The sequence below is a fragment of the Muscardinus avellanarius genome, assembly GCF_963383645.1.
Source record: "Muscardinus avellanarius genome assembly, chromosome: X".
NCBI classification, from domain to species: domain Eukaryota; kingdom Metazoa; phylum Chordata; class Mammalia; order Rodentia; family Gliridae; genus Muscardinus; species Muscardinus avellanarius.
This window is the reverse complement of record NC_137792.1, coordinates 91055340-91080595: the sequence shown is the minus strand read 5'-3', so window position 1 is coordinate 91080595 and position 25256 is coordinate 91055340. Positions and strand designations below refer to the sequence as shown.

At 36.6% G+C, this 25256-nt stretch overlaps 1 protein-coding gene across 6 annotated transcripts in view; it reads right to left on the bottom strand.

Moving 5' to 3' along the window:
* Positions 1–25256, bottom strand: part of LRCH2 (leucine rich repeats and calponin homology domain containing 2) — a gene marked incomplete at both ends in the record, with an annotated part of 116130 nt that overhangs the window by 40907 nt on the left and 49967 nt on the right. For 2 of the 6 annotated variants that reach the window (XM_080718317.1, XM_080718319.1), the window contains 6 exons: positions 16732–16797; positions 20699–20845; positions 23195–23253; positions 23346–23443; positions 23606–23717; positions 24189–24276. In XM_080718317.1, the coding sequence (XP_080574443.1) occupies positions 16732–16797; positions 20699–20845; positions 23195–23253; positions 23346–23443; positions 23606–23717; positions 24189–24276 (570 nt within the window). The remainder of the gene's footprint in view (positions 1–16731; positions 16798–20698; positions 20846–23194; positions 23254–23345; positions 23444–23605; positions 23718–24188; positions 24277–25256) is intronic. The other 4 variants (XM_080718318.1, XM_080718320.1, XM_080718321.1 and 1 more) reach the window with 2 other exon arrangements.

Here is a 25256-nt window from a genome sequence, read left to right as displayed (position 1 = left end):
GAAAGAGAAAAACATCTATAGATAGGACAAGTCAAGCACAGTGGCTCAGGCCTGGTATCTCAGTACTTCCAGTACTTTGGAGGCTGAGACAGGAGGATAGCAGGTTTGCAGCCAGCCTTAGTAACTTGGTAAAACCGAGGAGATAGAAAGGAAATAGGTTGATAGGAAAAAGGCAGATAGAAAAAAAGTTAATTTCCTGAGTTTCCTGAAGGGCAAAGGGCAGGAATATCTAAAATTCCAAGGCTCAGTGATAAGAAGGACCAGAGCCTCACAAAGCCATCTGTTTACTAATCAGTAAACCCTCGAGCAAGTCTGACAGGAGACTCTTCAAAGGACTTGCAAATACCCTATGCAAATCCTGAGAGCTGCTCCCCAGAATTCCCAAAGTCACCCTACCCAATGGCCCTAGGTGATCAGCAGACTGGAGATTTTCCCTCTCAGGACCCCTCCCCTTTTGGGGAGCTGTTCCCTCTCCCTCTCCACCCTCTCCCCTCTCCCCCTCCCCCCTCCCTCCTCCCTCCTCCCTCCTCCCTCCTCTCTCCCGTCTCCCCTCTCCCCTCTCCCCTCTCCCCTCTCTCCTCTCTCTCTCTCTTTCTCTCTCTCTGTTGCAGGTCATGTTAACCCTGAGAGAAGGCAGAGTGCAACTGAGGGCACGTGACTCAGGCTACTCTTGGGTAGTGGGCAACACTCGGGTAGTGACCTGAAGGCAGCTACTGGACATCAGAGTTCCGACCACCCCTTTGGGGTGTTCTGCTACTTTTCCCTATTCCCTTCTGGCAGATCGTGTGGACTCTGGAAGAAAGCAGCCTGCAACTGAAGGCAATTCAGCATGGGCTACTCTCAAGTATTGGCCTGAAGGCAGCTGCTGGACCCCAAGAGTTCCGACCGCCCCTTTGAGGTGTTCAGCCATCTTTCCTCATTCCTTGCTGCTTCTAATAAACCTTTTACTCCCCTTCCTGAGGTCTTCGGGTGTTATTCTTCGGTCATGGTAGACAAGAACCCTGTAAGGAGACGCTGAGTATCTTCTCAAGAAACTCTGTTTCATCTATGATGAAACTCCAGGTTTCTTCTCAGGAAACCCCCCTGTTTCATCTTGGGGGGCTCAGAAAAAACCCCTGTTTCAAAATGCTGTTTGCAAATTAAAAAATAAAATGAGATGGGGATATAGTTCTGAGGTAGAATGACCCGGAGTTCAATTCACAGTATCAATAAAATAAAATAAAATAGAGCTGGGATTGTAGCTCAGAGGTACACTGCCTTGGGTTTCAATCTCCTGAATCACAAAGAATAAAAAAATAGACAGTTACAAAAAAGAAACACATAGAGGAGGAAGATGGGGATTTGAAACAAGAGTTTCTTCTGCCATCAATGCTGGCCTTGAATAAAACCCACTTTTCTACTAGTTTGACTCTAAAGAACTTGTGGAGCAAAGTAGCAGTAGAGCCAGGCCTCTCATCTCACTTGGTAACAATTCCACTGTGTAACAGTTTGGATGAACCAGCCAGCAGCAAACATCCTGTCCTTGAACTCTCCAGCTTAAGCAAGCAGTGATTTCAGAGAAGAAGGCTTGACTGTTTGTGGCTGGCCAAACTACAGTTGGAATTTCAGAAAATCGTAGCAGCTGCCCAAGACATTTTAAATCCTGGAGGTTTTTACCTGTCCTACCCACTGTATCCTCGACTGCCTAAAGGTACTTCTCTGGTAAGTTAAAAAGCTTATTGGTCTGTGGTTAATGGGCCACTCTGGGTTGTTGCAGCAGGTTTGTCTCTGCCTTGAGTGGGTCATTTTTTTGGTACTGAATGGTAGGAGACAGAAAACTCCATTGGCTATTAGGAGCTTACCCATACCATTCAGGATTTAAAGAAGCTGTTTGGGGCATGAATAAACCATTAACTTTAAGGGTATTGAGTGAATGAGATGAAATTTAGAAAACAAAAGATTTCCTAGAAATATTACTGGTTTGTTTGAAGACCTCGTTTAGTGTTTGGTTTTGGTTTAAAAATGATTGCAGCATGGTCTATGAATCTAGAAGCGGAGGATAATTTAATAAGCTGTTTTGTATGTTTTGCAGGCTTCAACAATAGTTATCCACCAAACTAGGGCATTCCATTTCAAAAAAACATATTCCATTCCTGCACTTGTTGGAACTTTCATCCGGAAGATTTACATAAAGGCCTCCCTTCCCCATAACTTGGGTGACCCCCATTACCTGGGACTAGGACTTTCAGGCACTTTTTAAGGAGGATTATCAGGCCCAGTGGTGAAGAATTCCTAAACGCAGTACATTTCATGGATTAAAAATATTTTACAACCAAGCCAGGCATGGTGGCACATGCTTGTAATCCCAGATTTTGGGAGATGGAGACTGGAGGATCGTGGTTCGGGGACAGCCTCAGCAACTTAGTGAGGCCCTTTGTAACTCAGTGAGACTCTGTTTCAAAAATAAAAAGACTAAAAAATAGAAAAATAGGGCTGGGGTTGTAGCTTGGAGTTTCAATGCCCCTGCTTCTTTCCATCCCTAGTACCGCAATATATATATATATATTTTTTACCTTTTTCTTTTTTTTTTTTTTTTTTTTTTTAGTACTGGGGATAAAACCCAGGGGCATTCTACCTCCGAGCAACACCCCCAGGCCTATTTTGTATTTTTTATTTTGAAACAGGGCCTCACTGAGTTGCAAAGTACCTCACTTAAGTATTTAAGTAGCTGAGGCTGTCCACTAGCCGTGATCCTCCTGCCTCAGCCTCCCAAGGGCTTGGATTACAATGAGCCCCCACTCCCGGCCTAGAAGTCTTTTTTTTTTTTTTTTTTCGTTAACAGTCTGGTTATTTAGAGTTTGCTGGCCCAAGGCCCAAGTCTTTTTTCTATGTTTTTTTTTTTTTTTTTTTTTTTTTTTTTGGTGTGGTACTGAGGATGGAACCCAGGGGCTTTCTACCTCCGGGGTACACTCCCAGACCTATTTTATATTTTATTAGGGTTTTTATCAAGGTCTCACTAAGTAGCTGAGGCTGACTCCAAACCTGCACGATTCTCCTATCTTAGCCTCCCAAGTACTGGGATTACAGCATGCACCACTACACCCGGCCAGCCCAAGGCCTAAAGATGATTTGTTTTCCCTGGACTCAAGTGAGAATGCAAAGTTAAGATTTACAAGCTGCCAAGCTACTTTAAGAGGATCTCAGATAATAATTTGGCTTTAAAGAGTAGCAAGTGATAAAGATTGAAAGTTCATTGTGTGAGTTTTTATGTTTATATACTTATATATTATATATTTGCCTGGCACCAAAATTGGCTTACGGAAATATAAGGATAAGCCCGGTGTAGTAGCACACACTTATAATCTTAGTACTTGGGAGTTGAGATTGGAGGAGGATCGCAGGTTCTCGGCCAGCCTCAGCTACTTTGAGGGCCCCCATAACCTAGTGAGACTCTATTTCAAAATAGGGCTAGGAATGGTAGCTTGGAGGTACAGTGACCCCTTGGTCCATCTCCTGTACCACACACACTAAAAAAAGAAATGTAAGGACATAACTTAAAATCTGCTAAGAGCCGGGTTTGGTGGAACATGCTTGTAATCCCAGCATTTGGGAGGCGGAGATAGGATTGTGGTTTGTGGACAGCTTCAGCTACTTAATGAGGCCCTTTGCAACTCACTGAGACCCTGTTTCAGAATAAAGAATAAAAATAGAGCTGGGTGTATAGCTAGGAAGTAAAATATCCCTGGGTTCCATCCCCAGTAACACACACACACACACACACACACACACACACACACACACACACAAATCCTGTGAAGTTAGCCCACCTGATTTCTGATTCACATAACTTTCATAAATCCGAGACAAATTAGTTAACTTGACCTTGTTGATGGGAATGTCTTTATAATTTGGTAAGTAATTTTTATGACCTTCTAACCAAATGGGATATTTCTCTTTGGATAGTAAAGATATAATGATCAATGCTATCCATGTCTGAGTTACCTAAAGATAGCTGTTAAAATGAGTAAATCAGATAAATATGTAGTCCAGGAATTTATAAATATTCAATCTGTTTTAAATAAATATATCTTGTTCTGCTTATTTTTTTTATACTGGGGGTGGAACCCAGGGGCTTTCTACCTCTGGGCTATACTCTCAGATCTCTTTTATACTTTATTTGGAAACGGTTTCACTAAGTTGCTGAGAGCCTCACTCAGTAGCTGAGGCTGGCTTCCAACCTGTGCGATCCTCCTGTCTCAGCCTCCAAAGGGTTGGGATTACAAGCGTGCACCACCATGCCCAGTTTCTTGTTTTGCTTTAAAAAGCCTATTACAGCCGGGCGTGGTGGCACACACTTGTAATCCCCGCGCTTGGGAGGCAGAGACAGGAGGATCGCACAGTTTCGAAGCAAGCCATGCTGGCGTAAGAGACCCTGTTTCAAAAATATAAAATAGGTCTGGGAGTGTAGCCCGGAGGCAGAAGGGCTTCCAGGAACCCCAGTACCACCAAAAAAAAAGCCTATTACTAAAGTCTTTTCAAAATAGAACTAATAGTTACCAAGTATGTTTATTTATGTGACCTAAATCTAATAGTCTATAATAAAACTGGAAAAGCTTACCTGTCCCTTTGTAATAGGTACTACTACTATTTTTTCTATTTTTTGTTTAGGTTGAACACTTAAAAACTTATCCTTTCAAATTATTTTGTGTTTTCAAAAATACTTTGATTTAGAGATAAAAAAATCTTGGACTTCTTCACGCCTTCAATATATTGTGCTTTCTTTTAATAAATGTGTTATGCATAAATCTCTATATGTGACATCCATGGCCTATTTAAAATATTGTTCAGTGGATTTGGAAATTTACAATTGAGTTTATGCACTTTAATATTTACACTGAGTTTCTGCTGAGCTCTAAAAGGGCTTATAATTGTTAAAAGATTGGCAAAATTATTCAGCTCAAAGAATTTAATCTTATGTCACTTCTTTCTTTGTTGCAGTTCTAAAATAAGCAAAAGAAAATTTCAGATGATTTAAAATGCTAGTGATCTATGTATAAATTATTTCTGGTTTCTAAAGTGACATCTTTTATAATGAGCTACTATGGTGGGGTTTTTGTTCTTATAAGTTAATCATGAATCCTAGCAGTAATTTTCAGAAATTAACTATCTATATCTTCATTCAGTAATTAAATGTTATATGTATTTTCAGAATTTTTATTTTTTAAATCTTTTTTGGTACTAATTATTGAACCCAGAGCTTCAATCAACTATCTCCAAACTATACCCCCAGACCTATTTTTTTAAATTTTTATTTTTCATTTACTTTTTGCGGTACCAGGGGTTAAACCCAGGAGCATTCTACCTCTGCGCTGCATCTCCAATTCTATTTTTTCTCTTTATTTGGAAACAGGGTCTCACCAAGTTATGGAGGGTCTTGAAAAGTAGCTGAGGTTGGCCACAAACCTGCGATCCTCCTATATTAGCCTCCCAAGTACTGGGATTACAAGCGTATCTGGCTTATTTCTTTTTTTGAAACAGGCTCTCACTAAGTTGCAAAATGCCTCAGTAAATTGCTGAGGCTGGCCTCAAACTTGTGATCCTTGGGTCTGTTTCCCAAGAACTGGGATTACCAGTGTGCGTCACTACATGACGCATGATTTTTAAAATATATATATTGGGGATTGAATGCAGAGGCTTTCTATTTCCAAGCAACTATCTCAATACATTTTTTTATTTTCAAACAGGGTATCCCTAAGTTACTGAGGGTCTCTTTAAATTGCTGAGTTTGGCCTTAAACCTGTGATCCTCCTTTCTCAGTCTCCCAAGCACTGCACCACAGTACCTGGCTCCGATTACTCTTTATATTGAACAGAAAATAAATTTGATGTTTGAAAAGCTTTTAGACATTAGCTTTTAAAACTAATTTGCCTTTTTCAAACATTTTTAAAATTATTTGTCTCATTAGAAATGGTTCATGTTGGTATACAGGCCCTAAATTTGTGATCCCTAGAATTGATGTTAATTAGCCTTCAGTTAAAAGTCTGCTTAAAATTGTCTTTAGACCACAATCAGTAGCTTTGCTATGCTGAGTTACAATGAGTTATATGGCATTATTCTTTTTCTTCGTGTGTGTGTGTGTGTGTGTGTTACTGGCCCCCAAACTTATTTCTTTTATTTTGAAACAGGGTCTCACTACAGTGTGCATGATCTCCCTAGGTTGCTGAGGCTGTTTTCCAACCTGTGATCCTCCCATCTCAGCCTCCCAAGGACGGGGATTATAGGTGTGAGCCACCACGCCCTGCTGTATGGCATTCCATAGAACAACTCTTAGAATTAGGGTAGCATCTGACATGAACTTAAGTTATGAAACTGTATGTATAGCAAAACTTTTCCAGCCTCTAGTATAGGTGTCCTACCCTTTAAATTAGAAGATAGAGCTAGGATTAAACAATACATACAACTGATCAGATACCACATTGCATCTGTGTGCAGATGTGACGTAAGAGCCACTCCACCCCCTCCTTCTGGAGACAAAGTGCTGCTAAAAGCTTGAAAAGGAGCCTGACCAGCAGGTAGGTTTCTGACAGTAGGGAAGGGCCCATCTGATTTCCTAAGAACAGCTTATGCATCACTAAAGCTTGCTGAAGTAAAACCTTAGGTTCTTCACTCTAGAATAGAGACCCCTTTTACCACTGCAAGAAATATGAAGTTCTATTTTAACCTGTCAAGATCTTCCATTCTCCCAATTCCCATTGAGCAAGAAGCAGCCAGGTAAGAAGCAACTTAAGAACTGACAGTGGGAAAATGTAACAGGGAGTGAAGGAGTACTCTTTTATAATAAAGTTATTTCCATTTATGGCTTCACGTTTTATGTATAAACTGCTTTGGCTTTATTGTTCTAATCAGCCTTCTTAAAATGTTCCTCAAAGCTGACAAATGGATCTTCTCTTGTGTCTGATGTCAAAATGATACTGGAAATGGGAACATTTGATTCAGTGTTAATAAGAAAAAACAACCAAGTCCAATGAACAGGCAATTAAAAGGCATTTCTTTAATCTGGGAAAGAAGATGAAGAAGGAGGTTCACTGTAGGTAAAGTGGACAGCCATAACAGTCAGTTGTCAACACTGTCCACGAAAGAGTGTGGGTGGCCCAGCCTTTTGTGGAGTGACTGGCACAAAAAAGCTTTGGCATTTTTAGGCTAATTCCTTTAAGGATATTTTTTTTCCTTGTGGAAGAGACTCTTCTGCATTTCAGCATGGCTGTACACCTGGTCTTTATGGCTTATTTGATTAACAGGGGAATCCGAAAAGACACATTCCATACAGTTTAACAGTGGAAAGACTTCTAGCAGTTAAAGGTTATTAATTAAGACCCAAGAGTTTATCCACAATTCCTTTCTCAAAAGCCTAGTTTATTTCAATTAAATATTGTATAACATTTTTCATTACAAAATAATTCTTTTTGACAGTACATATAGATCCACCTGTCTCAGCCTCCTCAATGCTGGGATTACAAGTGTGTGCCACCACGCCCAGCTCATTTTCCCCATTCTAATTACCTAAAAGCATAGGATAATAATTATTAATAGATGCTTCAATTCTAGAGAAACATAAAGTAATTTGTAAAATGCATTTATATGTAGGACCCAACACTTTGCCAATGACTGCTCTGCTCTTAGATCAGTATTTTATAAAAATAGTGTGTTAAGGAACATTTTTTTATCAACACAATTTCTTGTTTCATGCTGACTATTTTTGGCATTTTTGTTCCCTAATAGAGAAATTAAGTACTACAGGAACCAGCTATATATTTTATTTATTTATTTATTTATTTATTTATTTATTTATTTATTTATTTTTGCGGTACTGGGGATGGGACCCAGGGGCATTCTACCTCCAAGCTACACCCTCAGATCTATTTTTTATTCTTTATTTTGAAACAGGGTCTCACTAAATTGCAAAGATCCTCCCTAAGTCATAGAGGCTGGCAGAAAACCCATATTCTCCTGTCTCATCCTTACAAATGCTGGGATTACAAGGGTGTGTGACACCATGCCCGGCCTCACTCAAATCTTTATTTGTTCTAAATTCCTTTTGTTTGTAACTCTGGTTAAGTGAACAAATATTCTTAAGTTTTTAAACCTGATAATTGATATAATATTGTAAATCATGATTGCTGTCCTAACATATTGTAAAGGTAACAGAATTGTTTTGCTAAGATTTCTAAGTACTAACACTTTATATATCCTTTGTAGTTATTTTAGATAATGTGAGTTATATTTCTGTAGTTAAGAAGTGACAACCCTGGTTTTTTCAGGATTTAAGGTTAGAGATTTTGGTACAGAGTATGCATAAGAGTGTCTATTTAAAAGGGAAATGTATCAATTGTATCACTAACATTAGGACTTAGTTTACAAAGTACACTTAAGTGTATATATGTATGTTCTTAATTGATAAAATTACATTAATTCTTCTAGGCCATGTTAAGGGATGTTGTATGTCTGTAAAATATACCCTAAATTCTCAATTAGTCCACTAGGTTATGAAATGTGCTAGTTAAATTTCTACCCACATAGTAATAAATGTTAATTTACATACAAGGGACTCTAGTTGACAAACACTCTCTAGTACAGATCTGACAGAATTATTTTTAGAGACAAATTGTTTATTAAAGATGAAACAACTGAAGAGATTTGTTTATTAGTTCAAACCTGTTATATAAACTGAATTGTTTTGCTCATATTAATATTTTCTTTTTCATTTTTTGGCCTAAGAGCTAATCATTCCAAAAACCTTCTGTTTCATAAAATTGGCTTAATTTTAAAAATTGCATCTGATGCTAATACAAACTGTCACTTTCCCTTAGACGTGGAACTAATCAGATCAAAGAATGGGACAACATTCCCGCACCCTGGGATAAGATGCTCGGCAAAGAAATAATCAGCAGTGTCTTCAGAGGAAACTACCAAGAAACTTGGGGGAAAATCACATGGAATCACTCATCAAACTCCACCAAAATTAAACAGCCAGAAGGTTATGAAAAGAAAGGTCTTCTGTAAATAAAACTCAATCCTCTCCCCTAGGGAAGCTATTATTAAATATTTTAGATAGTGTCTCCTTCAAGAACAAACACCTGCCTTCTATATTCAAGTTCCTTGATGGAATCTGCACAGGGACCCAACAATGGAATACAAGCCAGGTTATAGGGAGCCCTGTTTCTCCAAGATTGAGGGATGAATAAAAAAGGAGGGAGGATGAAACAAATTCCCTCTAATGTTGATGATGTTCCTGCTAGCATTTCTATTCTGCATTTCCTCATAGAGTAAAGGCTGATGGGATATACCCACCCACACACCATTGCCACCACCTGACAGGTTCCAAGGATGCTAAAACAGGTTCCCTGACTACCTAAGTCTACATATGTCTATTTCCTTTCTTTTGTCCATGTTGGCTACCTCTTCTCTTAGGAAAGCTTTTCTTGACCTTGAGTCCTCAGAAAATGGAGATGTGAAACAGAAAGTTACGTTTATCTTTCTTCAAAGGTAACTTTAATTACTTTTCTGCCAATTTGACTCCAATAATTTGTGAAGCAGAAAAGTAGTAGAAGCAGACTTCTTGCCCATGATGACAGGTCCACTCCTAAGTACAAGAGGCTTTTCCAAATATAATTAACTGATAGTTGCCAAATATGTTTATCTGTGTCACCTAATGCCAACAGCCCATAATAAAAATCTGAAAGGGCTTACCTTCTTCTTTGTAATATATCAGTTACTGCTATTTTTTTCTTTTCTTTTGCTTAGATACTTTAATTATAGCTTTTTAATCCTTTTGTTTTTATAAGGAAACCTTGATTCAGAGCTAGGAATTTTGTGTTTTTCACTCCTTAGATATGTTGGATTTTCTTTTGATAAATGTACAATGCTGCATCTAAATATAGCATTGATGGTTTATCTAAAATATTATGCAATAATGTTCAAACTGAGTTTGAACTGAGCTCTAAAAGGGTTTTACAGTTGTTATTTGAAGACTATTGACAGGTTGGATACAGTGGCACACGCATGTAATCGTAAGTAGTTGGGAGGCTGAGGCAGGAGGATCACAGGTTCAAGGTCAACCTCAGCAACTTTGTGAGACCCTGTTTCAAAATAAAAAATGGGCAGCTGGGCATGGTGGCACACTCCAGTAATTCCAGTACTTGGGAGACTAAGATAGGAGGATCACAAGTTTGAGGCCAGCCTCAGCAACTCAGCAAGATCCTGTTTCTAAATAAAAACTGAAAAGGCCTGAAAGGGATGTAGCTTATAGGTAGAATACCCCTTGATTCAATCTCGAGTATCAAAAATAAATAAATGGCTGCAGGTGTAGCTTGGACGTAGAATGCTCCTTGATATATATACATATATATGTGTATATATATATATATATATATATATATATATATATATATATGCAGAATACTAAAGTTTGGAAGAATTTTATTTTATTTAAGCAAAGAGACTTAACACATTATTTAAATTGCTAGTAATCTATGTATGATTTATGCCTGACTTATAAAATGTCACTTTTTTATAATGAGCTAAATCGGGGGATTTTTGTTGTTATTGTAAGTCATTCATGAATCCTAGTAATGTTTTCAGAAATTACCCATACCTTCATTCAGTAAGCATTTCCAGAAATTTAATTGGTATAGTTTTTATACTGTATATAAAAGAAATTTGATATTTGATAAATTTTAGATAATTGGTTTTAAAACTAGTTTGCCTTTTTAAAGTTTGTTTTGACAACTGCTTTAAGAAAAGGTTTATGTTAATATACAGGCCTTACATTTGTGATTGCTAAAATTGATGTTAAGTAGCTTTCAGTATGAATAGGTGAATTAGATAAAGTACATTAAAATATATTTTATACATTGTAACCATTAAACAGGAAGACTTTTAGAAGGTAAGGATTATAAATTAAGGCCTGAGAACTTATCCGCCATTTTATTCTGGTTTCTGACTCAAAATGCCACTTAAATCCTCCAATTAAATATTACGAACATTTTATATACACACACACATCATTTATTTTGGCAGTATGTGTAGATCCCTTTCTAATATATCAGACATGTTTTTTCTTAAGAATTTGTATACTTTAAATATCCTTTATTTCCCCAATTTTTAATTTCCTAAAATTATAGGATAATAAATTTGTTGTTTTGATAAATAGTTCAATTCTAGAGAAATTTAAAGAAACTTGTAAAATTCATCTATGTATCGGATCCCACATTCTAGCAATGACTTATCTGCCTTTAAGAAAATTTACAAAAATATTTTGTTAAAGAATAAAGTTTTTGTCGGTATTATTTTCTATGTTTTGTTTTCATAGGGTTTCATTGCTTAGAGGAGAAATTAAAATCTGGTGCGGTGGCGCATGACTGTAATCCCAGTACTGGGGAGGCTGGGTAGGAGGATGTCAAGTTCCAGGCCAAGCCTGGGTAATTTAGCAAGACTCTGTCTCAAAATAGAAAGGGTTGTAGGTGTATTTCCAAGGTGGAATACCCCGGGGTTTAACTCCCAATACCAGGGGAGGGGAAGAGAGGAGAAAGAGAAATTAAGTCCTACAAGAGTTGTTAGGATTTATTCAAATCTTTATTTGTTCTAAATCCCCTTTTCAGCTTATAACTTTGGTTAAATCAACAACTATGTTACAATGATGTGATGTTTTATTGAAACAAATACTCTAAAGCTTTAAAAATGTGAGTCAATATAATACTGTAAATCATGATTGTTTTCTTATATTACACAAATACTCTAAAGCTTTAAAAATGTGACAATTAATGTAATACTGTAAATCATGATTGTTAAAAAGTAACGAAACTGTTTTGTTAAGTTCTCTAGGTACAAATATTTTATATATCCTCTGTAGTCATTTTAGATCATGTGAGCTATGTTTCTATAGTAATAAATGACAATCCTGTTTTTCTGTCCTCCAAATCAAGACAAACTTAAGGTAAAAATTTTGCGTATAGGATATGTATGACTGGCAATCTTGCCAGGTACGAGCCCACAATTCCAATGCTTGGGAGGCTGAGATCAGAGAATTGCAATTTCAAGACTAGTTTGGGCAATCTATTAAGAACCCATTTATAAAAAAAAAAAGTTATGGGACATAACAAGGGGTAGAATGGATTCAATTCCCAGTGCCCCCAAAATATAAAAATAAAAAAGACTGGCTATCTTAAAAAGGATTTCCTTTTCTTATTTCTCTTATTTATACTTTTTACATCACAGCTTAGTTTACAAAGTGCATTTAAGGGTGTGTGTGTGTGTGTGTGTGTGTGTATGTGTGTTTAATTGATGAAATGACATTAATACTTCTAGGCTGTGTTCAAGGATTTTACCTAAATTCTCAAGATGTTATGGAAAGATGCTTTAAACTTTCTTCCCACAGAATAGTTGACATTGATTTACATAAGAAAGACTAGCTGACATGTACTCTCCAGTACAGATCTGACAGGATTATTTTTTTAAACGGAATGGTTGTTTTTTTTTTAATTGGATAAATATGATACAGCTAAAGTGTTATGTTTACTAGTTCAAATATGTAATACAAACCAGATTGTTTTGCTAATGTTAATGCATTTTCATTTTTCTGGCCTAAAAGCTAATCTTCCCTAAACCTTCTGTTGCTTAAAATTGGTTAAAAGGAGTCATCTGATGCCGATGCAAACTGTCACTTTCCCTTAGATGTGAGACTAATCAGATCAAAGAATAAGACAACATTCCAGCACTGAGGGACAAGATTCTCGGCAAAGAAATGATCAGCGGTGTCTTCAGAGTTAATCATCCAGAGACCTGGGGGAAAATCACATTGAGTCACTCATCAAACCCCACCAAAATTAAACAGCCAGAAGGTTATGGAAAAAAAGATGTAAAGCAAATTAACACTAAAGCCTTTCCCCTAGGCAAAGCTCTTAAATAATTCAGACTGTGCCTCCTTCAAGAACAAGCAACTGCCGTCTATATTTGAGTTCCTTGATGGGATCTGCAAACAGACCCAACAACAGATTTTGAGCCAGGTCACAGGGAACAAAACTTTTCCCAAGGTTGAGGAATGAACAAAAATGGGGAAACTGAAACAGACTTTCTCCAAGATTAAGGACAAATGATTGATAACTCATCTTTCTACATCCTATATTTCTTCATGCTGAGAGTAAAGGCTGAGGGGCTGCCTCCATCTTGCCTGAAAGGGGCAGAGGAGGCTGAGACTGGCAGGTTCTCTGACTAGCTAAATCTGCTTATGTCTCTTTCCTTTCTTTTGTTCATTTTGGCACATTTTTCTCTTAGGAAAGCTTCCCTTGCCCTTGAGTCCTCAGAAAATGGAGATTTAGAATAAAAAACTTTCCTCTATCATTCTTCAAAGCTGGCTTTGAATAAAATCTATTTCCTGCCAAAAAAGAAACACATAAATAGGTAGTAGATTTAAAACCCAAAATATTATTATATAATACACAAATAATTGTATACTGCAATTAAAAGGCAGATTGTCAGATTTGATTTACACAAGAAAGACACTACAATATGCTAATTTCAAGAAACTCACTTTTTCTATAAAGACAAATAGGTTAAAATAAGAATATGAACCAGGTGTGGAGACACATGCCTGTAATGCCAATACTTGGGTGGCTAAGACAGGAGGATTATAGGTTCAAAGCCTCAACAATTTAGTGAGGCCTTGAATCCAAAAAATAAAAGTGAGTTGGGGGCATAACCAGAGGTAGAAGGCCCCTGGATTCAATGCCCCATACCACAAAAAAATATATATATAAATAAACACAATAATAGAATGACAAAGTATGATTATACTAACAGTAATCATAAGAAAGCTGGAAAATAATAACATTAAAAAGTAAACTTCCACACCAGGCATGGTGGCGCACGCTTGTAATCCCAGCATTCGGGAGGCTGAGACTGGAAGATGGCAGTTCGCAGACAACCTCAGCTACTTAGTAAGGCCTTCTGCAACTTAGTAAGACCCTGTTTCAAAATTAAAGAATAAAAAATAGGGCTGGGGATGTAGCTCAGAAGTAGAATGCCCCTGGGTTCTATCCTCAGTACCAAAAATAAAAAAAAAGTAAACTTCAGCAGCCAGGTGTGGTGGCGCACTCCTGTAATCCCAGTACTTGGAGAGGCTGAGACAGGTTCAAGGATAGCCTCAACAATTAATGAGACTCTCATCAACCTAGTGAGATCTTGTTTAAAAACAAAACATAAAATTGGGCTGGAGTGGATACAGCTTGGAAGTAGAATGCCCCTGGGTTCAATCCCTAGCACCAAATAAAAATAGTAGACTTTAGAGGAAAGATAATTACTATAAAAAAAAAAATATATATATATATATAGATAGATAGATAGATAGAGAGAGAGAGAGAGAGAGAGAGAGAGAGAGAGAGAAAAGTAGCTTCATAATGACCAAGCACAAATTCAAATAGAGGACATTGCAATCTTAACCATTTTTATATTCTGAAGCTTCATGAAGGAGAAATGATAGAACTATAAGGAGAAAGAGAAATTTACAACTATTTCTGTAAATAGCTTCCTCTTTATAACTGATAAAACAAGGAAAAGAAATCAGTTATGGTATATAAGATTTAAACAATACTATCAACCAATTTAACATAGTTGACATTTACACATGACTTGAGCCAATAACTGTAAATTATATATTTTTCATGTTCCTACATAATTTTTACCATGATAGATCATACTCTGGGTCAAAAAAATATACATTTCAACCACTCAATTTATACAAAATACTTCTGACTACAGGTGATTAAAAGAGACAAATCACAACAGAAGCAATGCAAATTGCCAATAAATATTTGAAAAAATGTTTGCCATCAGATGGGCATGCCTATAACCCCAGTATTTGGGAGGCTGAGACAGGAGAACCACAGATTCAAGACTAGCCTCACAATTTAGCCAGGCTTCAGGGACCGAGCAAAACCATTTCCAAATAAAAAATAAAATCAGGCTGAGGTATAGTTCAAAGGTAGTATGGCCCTGGGCTCAATCCCCAGTACCACAGAAGAAAAGAAAAGAGCAAAGAAAGAAAAGAAAGTTCTACATCGCTAATTTAATTAATCTTGGGCCTTTTGATATAATTTGTTCTTATTAAACAGATTGAAAATGTACAGTGTTCACATTTATAGAAGTAAAGATAACTATGCATTACTTGAATGAATGTAAACAGATAAAATATCTGAGGAGACAGTATATCAAATGATTTAAACGTACATTTTTAATTCAAGTAAATGTCAATGCATTTCAGTTAAGGAACTAATACGAGTTCATAAAATAAAGTACATTGCAAAATATATTTAAATTTAATAATATGTAAAATAACAGTAACATTAAATAAAACTGTAGATTACTAAATAGTGATTTTAATATGATTTCATTTTTGTTAACAGAATGTATGTGAGATTTTCCTCTGAGTAAGGATATGGAGGAGGTGTGCTCAGATATGTATTTCTGTTTTGTTTCTGCGGTATTGGAGATTGAACCCAGGACCTTGCTCAGGCAAGGCAAGTGCTCTACCAGTGAACTACATCGCCAGCCCTTCTAAAAGCAAAATGTAAATTAAACTAGTATTTTTCTTATGCTTTAATGTCTTAAAAAAAACTTGAGGTCATATAATACTTCTTAATATCAGAAAAAATACCCACAAAGCCATTTCCCTTTTGAACAACAACAAAAAGATGAAACCCGAGAAAGGGACAGTTTAAGAACAGATATGGAAGAAAGGAAAAGAAGGAATGTCATAATCGTAATACCAGTTCAACAAGTAAAAACTATGTGAAACAATTTCTAAGCGGTAATGATTTTTCTAAGCAATTTACATATATTAATCCATTCCATACTCATAGAACACATGGATTAGATGCTGTTATTATTTCTGTTTTATAGATTGGGTAAACGTGGATCCGAGAAATAACTCCAAAAGACCTATTCAGGACCCAAACACAGACTGTATGGCTCCAAGAATCCGGACTCTTACTATTATGCTAACCTACCACTCTATAGGAAGAAATAAAATAGAAATACAGCCATCCACTAGGGCCAATTTAAAAATGTATTTACATCCTCATAGTTAGGAAAGTGATAAAAGTGGGACTCATTCCCAAATACGCCTGATGTCAAGGCCCATGATCTTCCAACTGTATCCTACTATCTTACCAACCAATTTCTTAATAGTTCATCACAACTCTCTTCTAGATTTGTAATGACTCAGTAGTGTTCACACGAGTTGCTATAATTGCCTCTGGGTTCAATCCTCAGAACCACACATGCACACATGAAAAGAATTTAGTAATAGAAGAATTGAACGAAATCAAAATATAAAGAGTGACGTAGAGAATAAACACAATCAATGATGAGGAAACACATTATTCCTGGAAGTTATAGCATTATGATAAATGGTGAATGAATGAATAGTTTTATCCTCAAGACAAACTGCAGATATAAGCAAAAACTAAATCAAATCATCACATTTTGTTGTTTATCAAAAGGAAATTTAACTCATACCACTGACACATTTCCTCTCTAAGTTACCCAGATATATATATATATATATATATATATATATATATATATATATATAAAATAAATTACTAATTATTTATTCAGGTAAAGTATGTGGAAATATCACTGTGCAAAGGTCAAGTCTCATTATAAAATCTTGAGTATATGTACTAAGACATTTTATACCTCTTTTCACATTCCACAGTTTGTTTCAGTTTGCTTCTCATGTCAGAAGTTGAATGATTAAGAATCCTAGAAGTAGATCAACATATTAATTGAACAAACATTGAAAAGAAAATATTGGATATACACAATATAAACTATATCCAAAATAAACTGCATCTCGTCTATGAAGATTTTTGCTAGAAAATAATATTTAAATGCTATTTAGATCAGATGTCCATAAGCACACTATGTTTGTAAGAATAAAGTTCACCCACTTTTTTATTATATATGTTCTTTTTAAAACCATTTCTTAGCGGGGTGTAGTGGCGCATGCTTGTAAACCCAGTACTTGGGAGGCTGAGAAAGGAGGATCGCACAGGTTCAAAGCCAGCCTCGGCTACTGAGTGAGGTTCTCAGCAACTTAGTGAGACCCTGTTTCTAACTAAAATATAAAATAGATCTGGGAGTGTAGCACAAAGGTACAAAGCCTTTGGGTTCCATTTCAGCACCACAAAAAACAACAAAAAAATTTTCTTTTTTTTGTGTGGGTCTGGGGATGGAACCCAGGGGATTTGGACCTCTGAGCTACAGCCCCAGCCCTATTTTTTATTCTTTACTTTGAAACAGGGTCTCACTGAGTTGCAGAGGGCCTCACTAAGTAGCTGAGGCTGTCCGTGAACCGCGATCCTCCTGTCTCAGCCTCCCAAATGCTGGGATTACAAGCATGTGCCACCACACCCGGTTCAAAAATATTTTTTTTAAGTATTGTATTATCTTCTAGACATGCTAATATTTCCCTGTGCATATTTCACCTTTAGCTGAGACAGAAGATAGTCATACAGATTTTTTAGGTGTGATTATGAGTGATTAAGTTTTCCCAATACAGCAAATGATATGAGGTATGTTTGTTTGTTTGTTGTTTCGGTAGTGGGGGTGGAACCTAGGGGCATTCTACTTCCGAGCAACACTCTCAGCCCCTTTTTTTATTCTTTATTTTGAAACAGGGTCACACTGAGTTGCAAAGAGCCTCACTATGTAGCTGAGGCTAGCCATGAACCACGATCCTCCTGTCTCAGCCTCCCAAATGATAGAATTACAAGCGTGCAAAACCACACCCTGCTCAATATGAGCTATACTGATGTAACACATAATCATTTTGACAAAAGCTAAATAATAAACCTTTTTTTTACAGTACTGGTGATTGACCCCCAAGGTGTTCTGTCTCGAAACTACACTTCTAGCTATATTTTATTATTTTTTGATTTTGAAGGAGGATCTCACTAAATTGACATGGCTGGCCTCAAACCTCCTCCTGATCTCAGCCTCCCAAGGACCCAAATAATAAACTTTAATTCTGATGCAAAATCAGTATTAAAGTTCAATCTTAAAAAAAAAACACATTTTTAACTTTCATTAGCCAAATAAAACTGTATTCCAATTTAAAAAAAATTGCTGGGCATGGTGACACATGCCTGTAATCTCAGTCCTTGAGAGGCTGAGATAGGAGGATCTCAGGTTCAAGACTAGCCTCAGGAATCTAGGAAGATCCTGTTTCCAAACAAAAAATAAAAAGAGCTGGGGGTTTAATTCAGAGGTAGAATGCCCCTGGATACTGGTGATTCCAAATACAAAAAAAAAAAAAATTAAAAATGAGCAGGGCATGTCTGTAGTCCTAGTACCTGAGGAGCTGGGACAGAAGGATTGCAGATTTGAGGCCAGCACACAGTAGCTTAGCGAGACTCTGTTTCAAAAATTAAAAGAACTGGGGTGTAATTTACTGGCAGAATGTCCCTGGATTCAGCATGCATGAATGTACGTGCACACAAACACAGATAAAATATTTATCCATAATTTTATTTAAGTCTAAGTAATGAACTCAAACTCAAAAGTAATGAATTAACTATCTTTCACTATAATAAGTAATTTCACATATTTAAGAGTTCTTAAAGTCAGGCATGGCGACACACACCTATAATCTCAGTACTTGGAAGGTTGAGAGAGGAGGATTCAGGGTTTAAGGATAGTTTTGGTAATGTAATGAGGCTTTTAGCAATTTACTAAGACCCTGTTTTAAAATAAAAAATAAAATAGGGTTGAGAATGTAGCTTAGAGATAGAATGTCTTTGGGTTAATCTCCACTACTGCAAGATAACACTAATAATAATTCTTATTATGTGGCTGAACCAGACAGTAATCCCCATACTTGGGAGGTTAAGACAGGAGAATCACAGATTTGAGACCAAACTCAGAAATTTAATAAGATTCTTAGCAACCTAGTAATACCTTGTTTCAAAATAAAATAAAATTGGACTGGGGTGGGGGTGTAGTTCAGAGGTAGAATTCCCTTGGTTACAATCACCAGTACCACCAAAAAATAAAAAAATAGTCCTGGATATATTTGTAACTTAATTTTTAATTTTGAAGTTTACTAAGGAATAAAATATCTGGCTTTTATCCTAAATAAAATATTCAGATGTCAACTATCAAAAGTATATAGAAAATAATTTCAAATTAAAGCTATATATTGACTAATACAAAATCAACTTAATCTAAGTTGGTTATTACAAAAATATGGTGGATGTCAATTTTGATCATGGTGGTTTTCTGACCAGTTGGACCTGGTAGAGCATTCTACCTCGGAGCTCCACCCTTAGCCCTATATTTTATTCTATATTTTGAAACAGTCTCACTGAGTTGCAAAGGGCCTCACTAAGTAGCTGAGGCTGTCCATGAACCGCTATCCTCCTGTCTCAGCCTCCCAAATGCTGGGATTACAAGTGTGCGCCACCACGCCCAGCGGATCAGTGATATTTTCTAGTATAAATTTTAAATCTATAAATTCAACAAAGATCTACAAAATGTACTTAGCTTTAATGGTTCTTTATCTTATTGGTCATTATCCAGATTTTCCCAAGAAAGTAGCCACTTAAAACCATATGTTTGCTATTTGGTAAAGTTTTTTGTGGTATTGGGATTGATCTTCAGGGTGTTCTACCATTGAGCTACATCCACAGCTTTTTTATTTTGAGACAGGGTCTCACAAATTTGCCCAAGGCGGCCTCAAACTTGTGATTCTCTTGTCTCAGTCTCCCAAGTACTGGGATTACAGGTGTGTGCCACCAGGCCTGATTCATTTGATAAGTTTAATAATTTTCAAAGCATGTTTAAACAAATACTAATATATTTAAATTTGAAACTTTCTAAAGCATGGTCATATTACTCATAAACATTTATCTTTTGAGTAAATTAAATAAAATGCTACTTATTTGGTAATAATAATAATAATATAATAATTCTGTACTAATGCTCTTCTCTTAATTTCCTCAAAACAAACAACAAAAAACCTTGAATTAATATTATGTTCTCAATACATGAAGATCACAAATAGCTTACTCTGAGCAGTAGTACAGAGAACTTTTTCCTGTATTCAAAACTGTACTTGCTTTGATCTCAAACTCATTCACAAAATGTCTACCTCATTGGGAACAGTGTGCACTTGGAGAAAGCCTAACCAGAAGGAGAAAAAGGCACAAACAAGAATCAGGCAACAGTGACCTCTAGGCTCTCAACTTACCACACTGACTTAGACAACCATTACAGAATTCAACTCCATTCCAAGGAAGGAGTTTACATATATCCCAAGGGATTAAGAATGTGGTTAAAACCAAAAGGCAGACTTTATGCATATGACAACTGCTTAGAACAAATGGTAACCACATAAATCGTGCTACTGAGTTAAAAGAAGTATCAACAAATATGCCAGTTATTATAATTCTGCACAGAAGAATAAAAATACTGAAGTAATGTGAAATACAGTGACTATAGGAGCACATGGTTAGCTATGTAATTTTACATTTCTTCTGTATGTATTTCCTTCCATCTTTTAGTAGTTAATCTTCTGAAACAGATGTTAAGAGGACCCTATTGTTTACTTGAAACCTCATCTGATTCATGGGGTAATCTTTAAAAGATCTGATTTAATGATTACGCAATTGGCCCGTTTGAAACTGATTTCTGAAAACAATACCTGTTCTTCTGTTCCTGCTTCAGCAGCTGAGCCGCTATTTTCCTCAAGTCAGTCACTTCCTTCAAATCATCATCATCTTCTTCCGTAAGTAACTGTTCTTTCTCAACTCTGAAGAGTAACACAAACATGGTTGTCCCCAAATTAAGGCAGACTATACTTTACATCAACTTTACTTACGTCAAAAATAGGCAAATTTTTTGTTTTTAACAGATGAAAGCTAAAAAATATATGCATGCGTATTTAAACTACTAAAATAAGAATAAATGATGTTTGCTGGGGGTGGTGGCGCACGCTTGTAATCCCAGCGCTTAGGAAGCTGAGACAGGAGGATCGCACAGGTTCAAAGCCAGCCTCAGCTACTCAGTGAGGCCCTCTGCAACTTAGTGAGACCTTGTTTCAAAATAAAACTTAAAATAGGGCTGGGGTGGAGAGTGCCCCTGGGTTCAATCCTCAATACAAAAAAGGGAAGTAAATGCTATTTAAGGGGAAAAAAAAATATATATATATACATACATACATACATGTATACATACATACTGGCTAGATCAATAGCTAACAATTACTGGCTAACAATTAATGGTGAAATATATTACCATTTTAAAATTTCTGAAATGGGGTGTAATGGCCACCGTAATTTAACAATGTATACTGCCCAGCCTTGAATGTAATAGGGACTACAAAGCTCTACATATTCTGTCTTTTTAAATAAATCTAAATAGTTAGGAAAATTCTTCATTTTATTGTACTACACTGCCTTTGTCAGTTTAATCATTTTTATTTTTAAAACCTATATGATCCAGGCATCGGGTCACTCTTGTGATCCCAGTATTTGACAGGCTAAGACAACAGTATCATAGGTTCGCAGACAGCCTCAACAACTTAGTGAGTCCCTCCAAAACTTAGTGAGAACTTGGTTCAAAATAAAAGAATAAAATAGGGCTGGGAGGTATTTCAGAGGTAGAATGCTTCTGGGGTTCTATCCCCCCAATACCACAAACACACACAAAATCTTTACGTGAAGTGTTTAAAGAAAATGCAAAATAGGTCAAATAAGACTTTGCAAATCTGCAAGAAAATGTTAATTAAAATATATTTTTATCATTTAAAGAAAACAAAAAATAAAATTATTCTTCTAACTCTAGTTATTTTATCTCAAAAGCATTTCATTTACTAAACAATAAAAACCATGAGTCTTGTATCTCTACCACACCTTACATGACACTGATGACTCAAATTTAGACAACTGTCCTGATTAAATAAGGTTCTGAGAAAGTTAGAGAAGAGTAGAATATACAGGGAACAAGATAAAGAAGTATTCCTCCTTACTGGGCATCTGGGATGATTCATTAATTACCTAAAACCTGACCAATGAGGGGTTGAAGATGTAGCTCAGTGATGGAGTATGTATTTAGCATATTTGAGGCTCTGGATTCCATCTCTAGCAAACCTCTCCCCTCCAAAAATGTTAGCAAAAATGTCATTTGAAGAAAACAAAATATACAGAAAAATGCATAGGTATCACAGAGAGATCAGTTCATACCCTAAGTACTAGTGGACTCTAGTTAAGTGGTTTTAGATATGGAATATGGCTCTGAACGTCACCTTCCTCATCTGTGAAAACGAATGTTTATAAAAACCCTGCAGAATTTTAGTGAAGATTCAACAAAAAACCTGGGAAGGCACATGATAGAGATTCTGGTACATGGTAGATATTCAACAAATATTCCTTCCTTCTTTCTTGTGCATAAAATCAACCTGAAGTAATAACTGGAAAAAGATGGTAAGTAATGCAAATTTTAATTATTTAATACAATATGAAAGTAAACACCCTTAAAATTATTATAACTCGCCTGTCAAAATGGAAACTATATTAGATCAAGAGACAGAAAGCCTGAATTTCAGACATTTGGAACTCTGGATTTCAGTTTCCTTATTGGCAAAGCGATGTCAGTAACCATCTATTTTAAAAGCGTGATAAACATTTTGAGAGAAGCAATATGTATGAAGGTACAGACCCCTCAGCAATAAATTGGAGACATGATTCCACTTCAGGGGGAAAATGTAGTGTACACCCTGCACTCATCTTAAATGTATACTGTAATTTGATATACTATAATTTTAAATTAAGGAATTCATACACATGCAATATTTGCAAATTAACTACTTAAAGATAAGAGATATGAGTATAAAAATATTTCAGGTCGCCGGGCGTGGTGGCGCACGCTTGTAATCCCCGCGCTTGGGAGGCAGAGACAGGAGGATCACGCAGGTTCACAGCCAGCCGCGCTGGCTTAAGAGACCCTGTTTCCAAATTAAAATATAAAAATAGGTCTGGGAGTGTAGCCCAGAGGTAGAAGGGCTTCCAGGAACCCCAGTAGCACACAAAAAATATTTCAGGTAGGGATATGGGATGAACATGTCACTTTTCATTTCATTTGTAGAGTCATATGTGCTTACCTTTTTTCATTTCCCGGTTCTTCATTTTTCTGAGATTTTTCAAAGCATTTCTCTTTTCCCTTTATACAAAAGAAAATTATCATTTTAAATCCTATCATCTACTTTTGAGATCAAGAAGAATCTGTTATTAATATTTGCTCACAGTCTTTACCTTAAGGAAAGAGACAAATGATCCGATATGTGTATCTCCTTGTTCAGGAACTGCTACATCTTCTGTGTTTGGATCAATAAAATCATACACCTCCTGGTCTAAGTATAGATTAACATTGATTTTAAAATTGAATAATAATTGCACAGAGCTTAGAATAAAAGTTCATTTTCCCAACATGAGTTGTTAATGACACAATCAATTTTCAAAGCCCATTCTAATAAGGGATATATAGATGGAATAGCAGACAGTGTATGAATTACCTTTCTGAGAATCAGTCTTGCTTCCTGTCGTGTGACTGTCATTCCTTGATGTCTGCTCTCTATTTGACTCTGAAACTTGAGAGTGAAGGCTGATTGTGTCATCGTCTGATGGCTGAAGGAAACAAGCATGCAGGACCAATGAGGCATTTTAAACACATAATGAAGATTATACTGTTTTAATTAAACATATGAAGCATAAAATATCTGCTTTAATTCTCCAGTTATAAAACAAAATCAGCCGGGCGTGGTGGCACACGCTTCTAATCCCAGCATTCGGGAGGCTGAGACCTGGAGGATCGCGGTTCGCGGACAGCCTCAGCTACTTAGTGAGGCCCTCTGCAACTCAGTGAGACCCGGTTTCAAAATAAAGAATAAAAAGTAGGGCAGGGGGTGTAGCTCGGAGGTCAAATGCCCCTGGGTTCCATCCCCAGACCCGCAAAAAATAATAATAATAATAAAACAAAATCGATATGGTGTGTACTTTTTTCATTTTAAGTCAAAACACGTAACAATCATAGTGTCTCTATGGGAAAACTCTAATAAAATGGTAAAATACAGTAAATTAGCAATAAGGAAGACTTACTTCTGTTGTAGATAATCGTTTCTCTCCATTATCACTGCCAATTCCAGAGTCAGGCCCATGATTTTTATTTGGGTAAAAATCTTCCATACTACAGAAACAGAAATGCAAAGGCAATTAGAACTGTTTTCTTAAACTGACATGCATAGTTGACCTACAATTGCCCTAAATAATACAGAATACATAGATTTTTGGGGTGCTACTAGCAATTGAACCCTTGGATGTTCTACCTCTGAGCCACACTCCCAGCCCTATTTTATTTTTTATTTTTTATTTTATAACAGGGTCTCGCTAACTTATTGAGGCTGGTCTCAAACCTGCAATCCTCCTGTCAAGTACTAGGATTACAGACATACAACACAGTGCCATCTCAGAATACATACTTTTCTTTATTTCGGTGGTACCAGGGATTGAACCCAGGAGCATTTTATCTCCAAGCTACACCTCTAGCCCTTTTTATTTTGTTTGTGTGCATATATGTATATGTATATGTATGTATGTGTGTGTGTGTGTGTGTGTATATACAATATATTTTTTGTGTGTGGTAATGAGGATGGAACCCAGGGACATTCTACCACCGAGCTACACCTCCAGACCTATATTTTATTCTTTATTTTGAAAGAGAGTCTCACTGAGTTGCAGAGGGCCTCGCTAAGTAGCTGAGGCTGGCCTCAAACTTGTGATCCTCCTGTCTCAGCCTCCCAAATTCTGGGATTACAAGTGTGCACCATCGTACCCAGCTTATTTTTTATTTTGAAACAGAGTCTCCTAGGTTGCTGAGAGCTTTTCTACATTGCTGAGTCTGGCCTCAAACTTATCATCCTCTCATCTCAGCCTCCTAAGTACTGGAATTATAGGCATGGGCCATCACACCTGGCCAGAATGGACATTCTTGATGTCCCTAATCTTAATCAGTATGTTGTAATCCCTTCACTAAATACAGTTTCATGCTACAAAATTGATTTTGGCACTTCTCAGAAGTATAGCAATAAACTTAGGAAAGCATCTCACAAGTATCAGGTATGACAAACATATAAAAGTCAAAGAGTACGCCAAATATGTGAAGGAGGA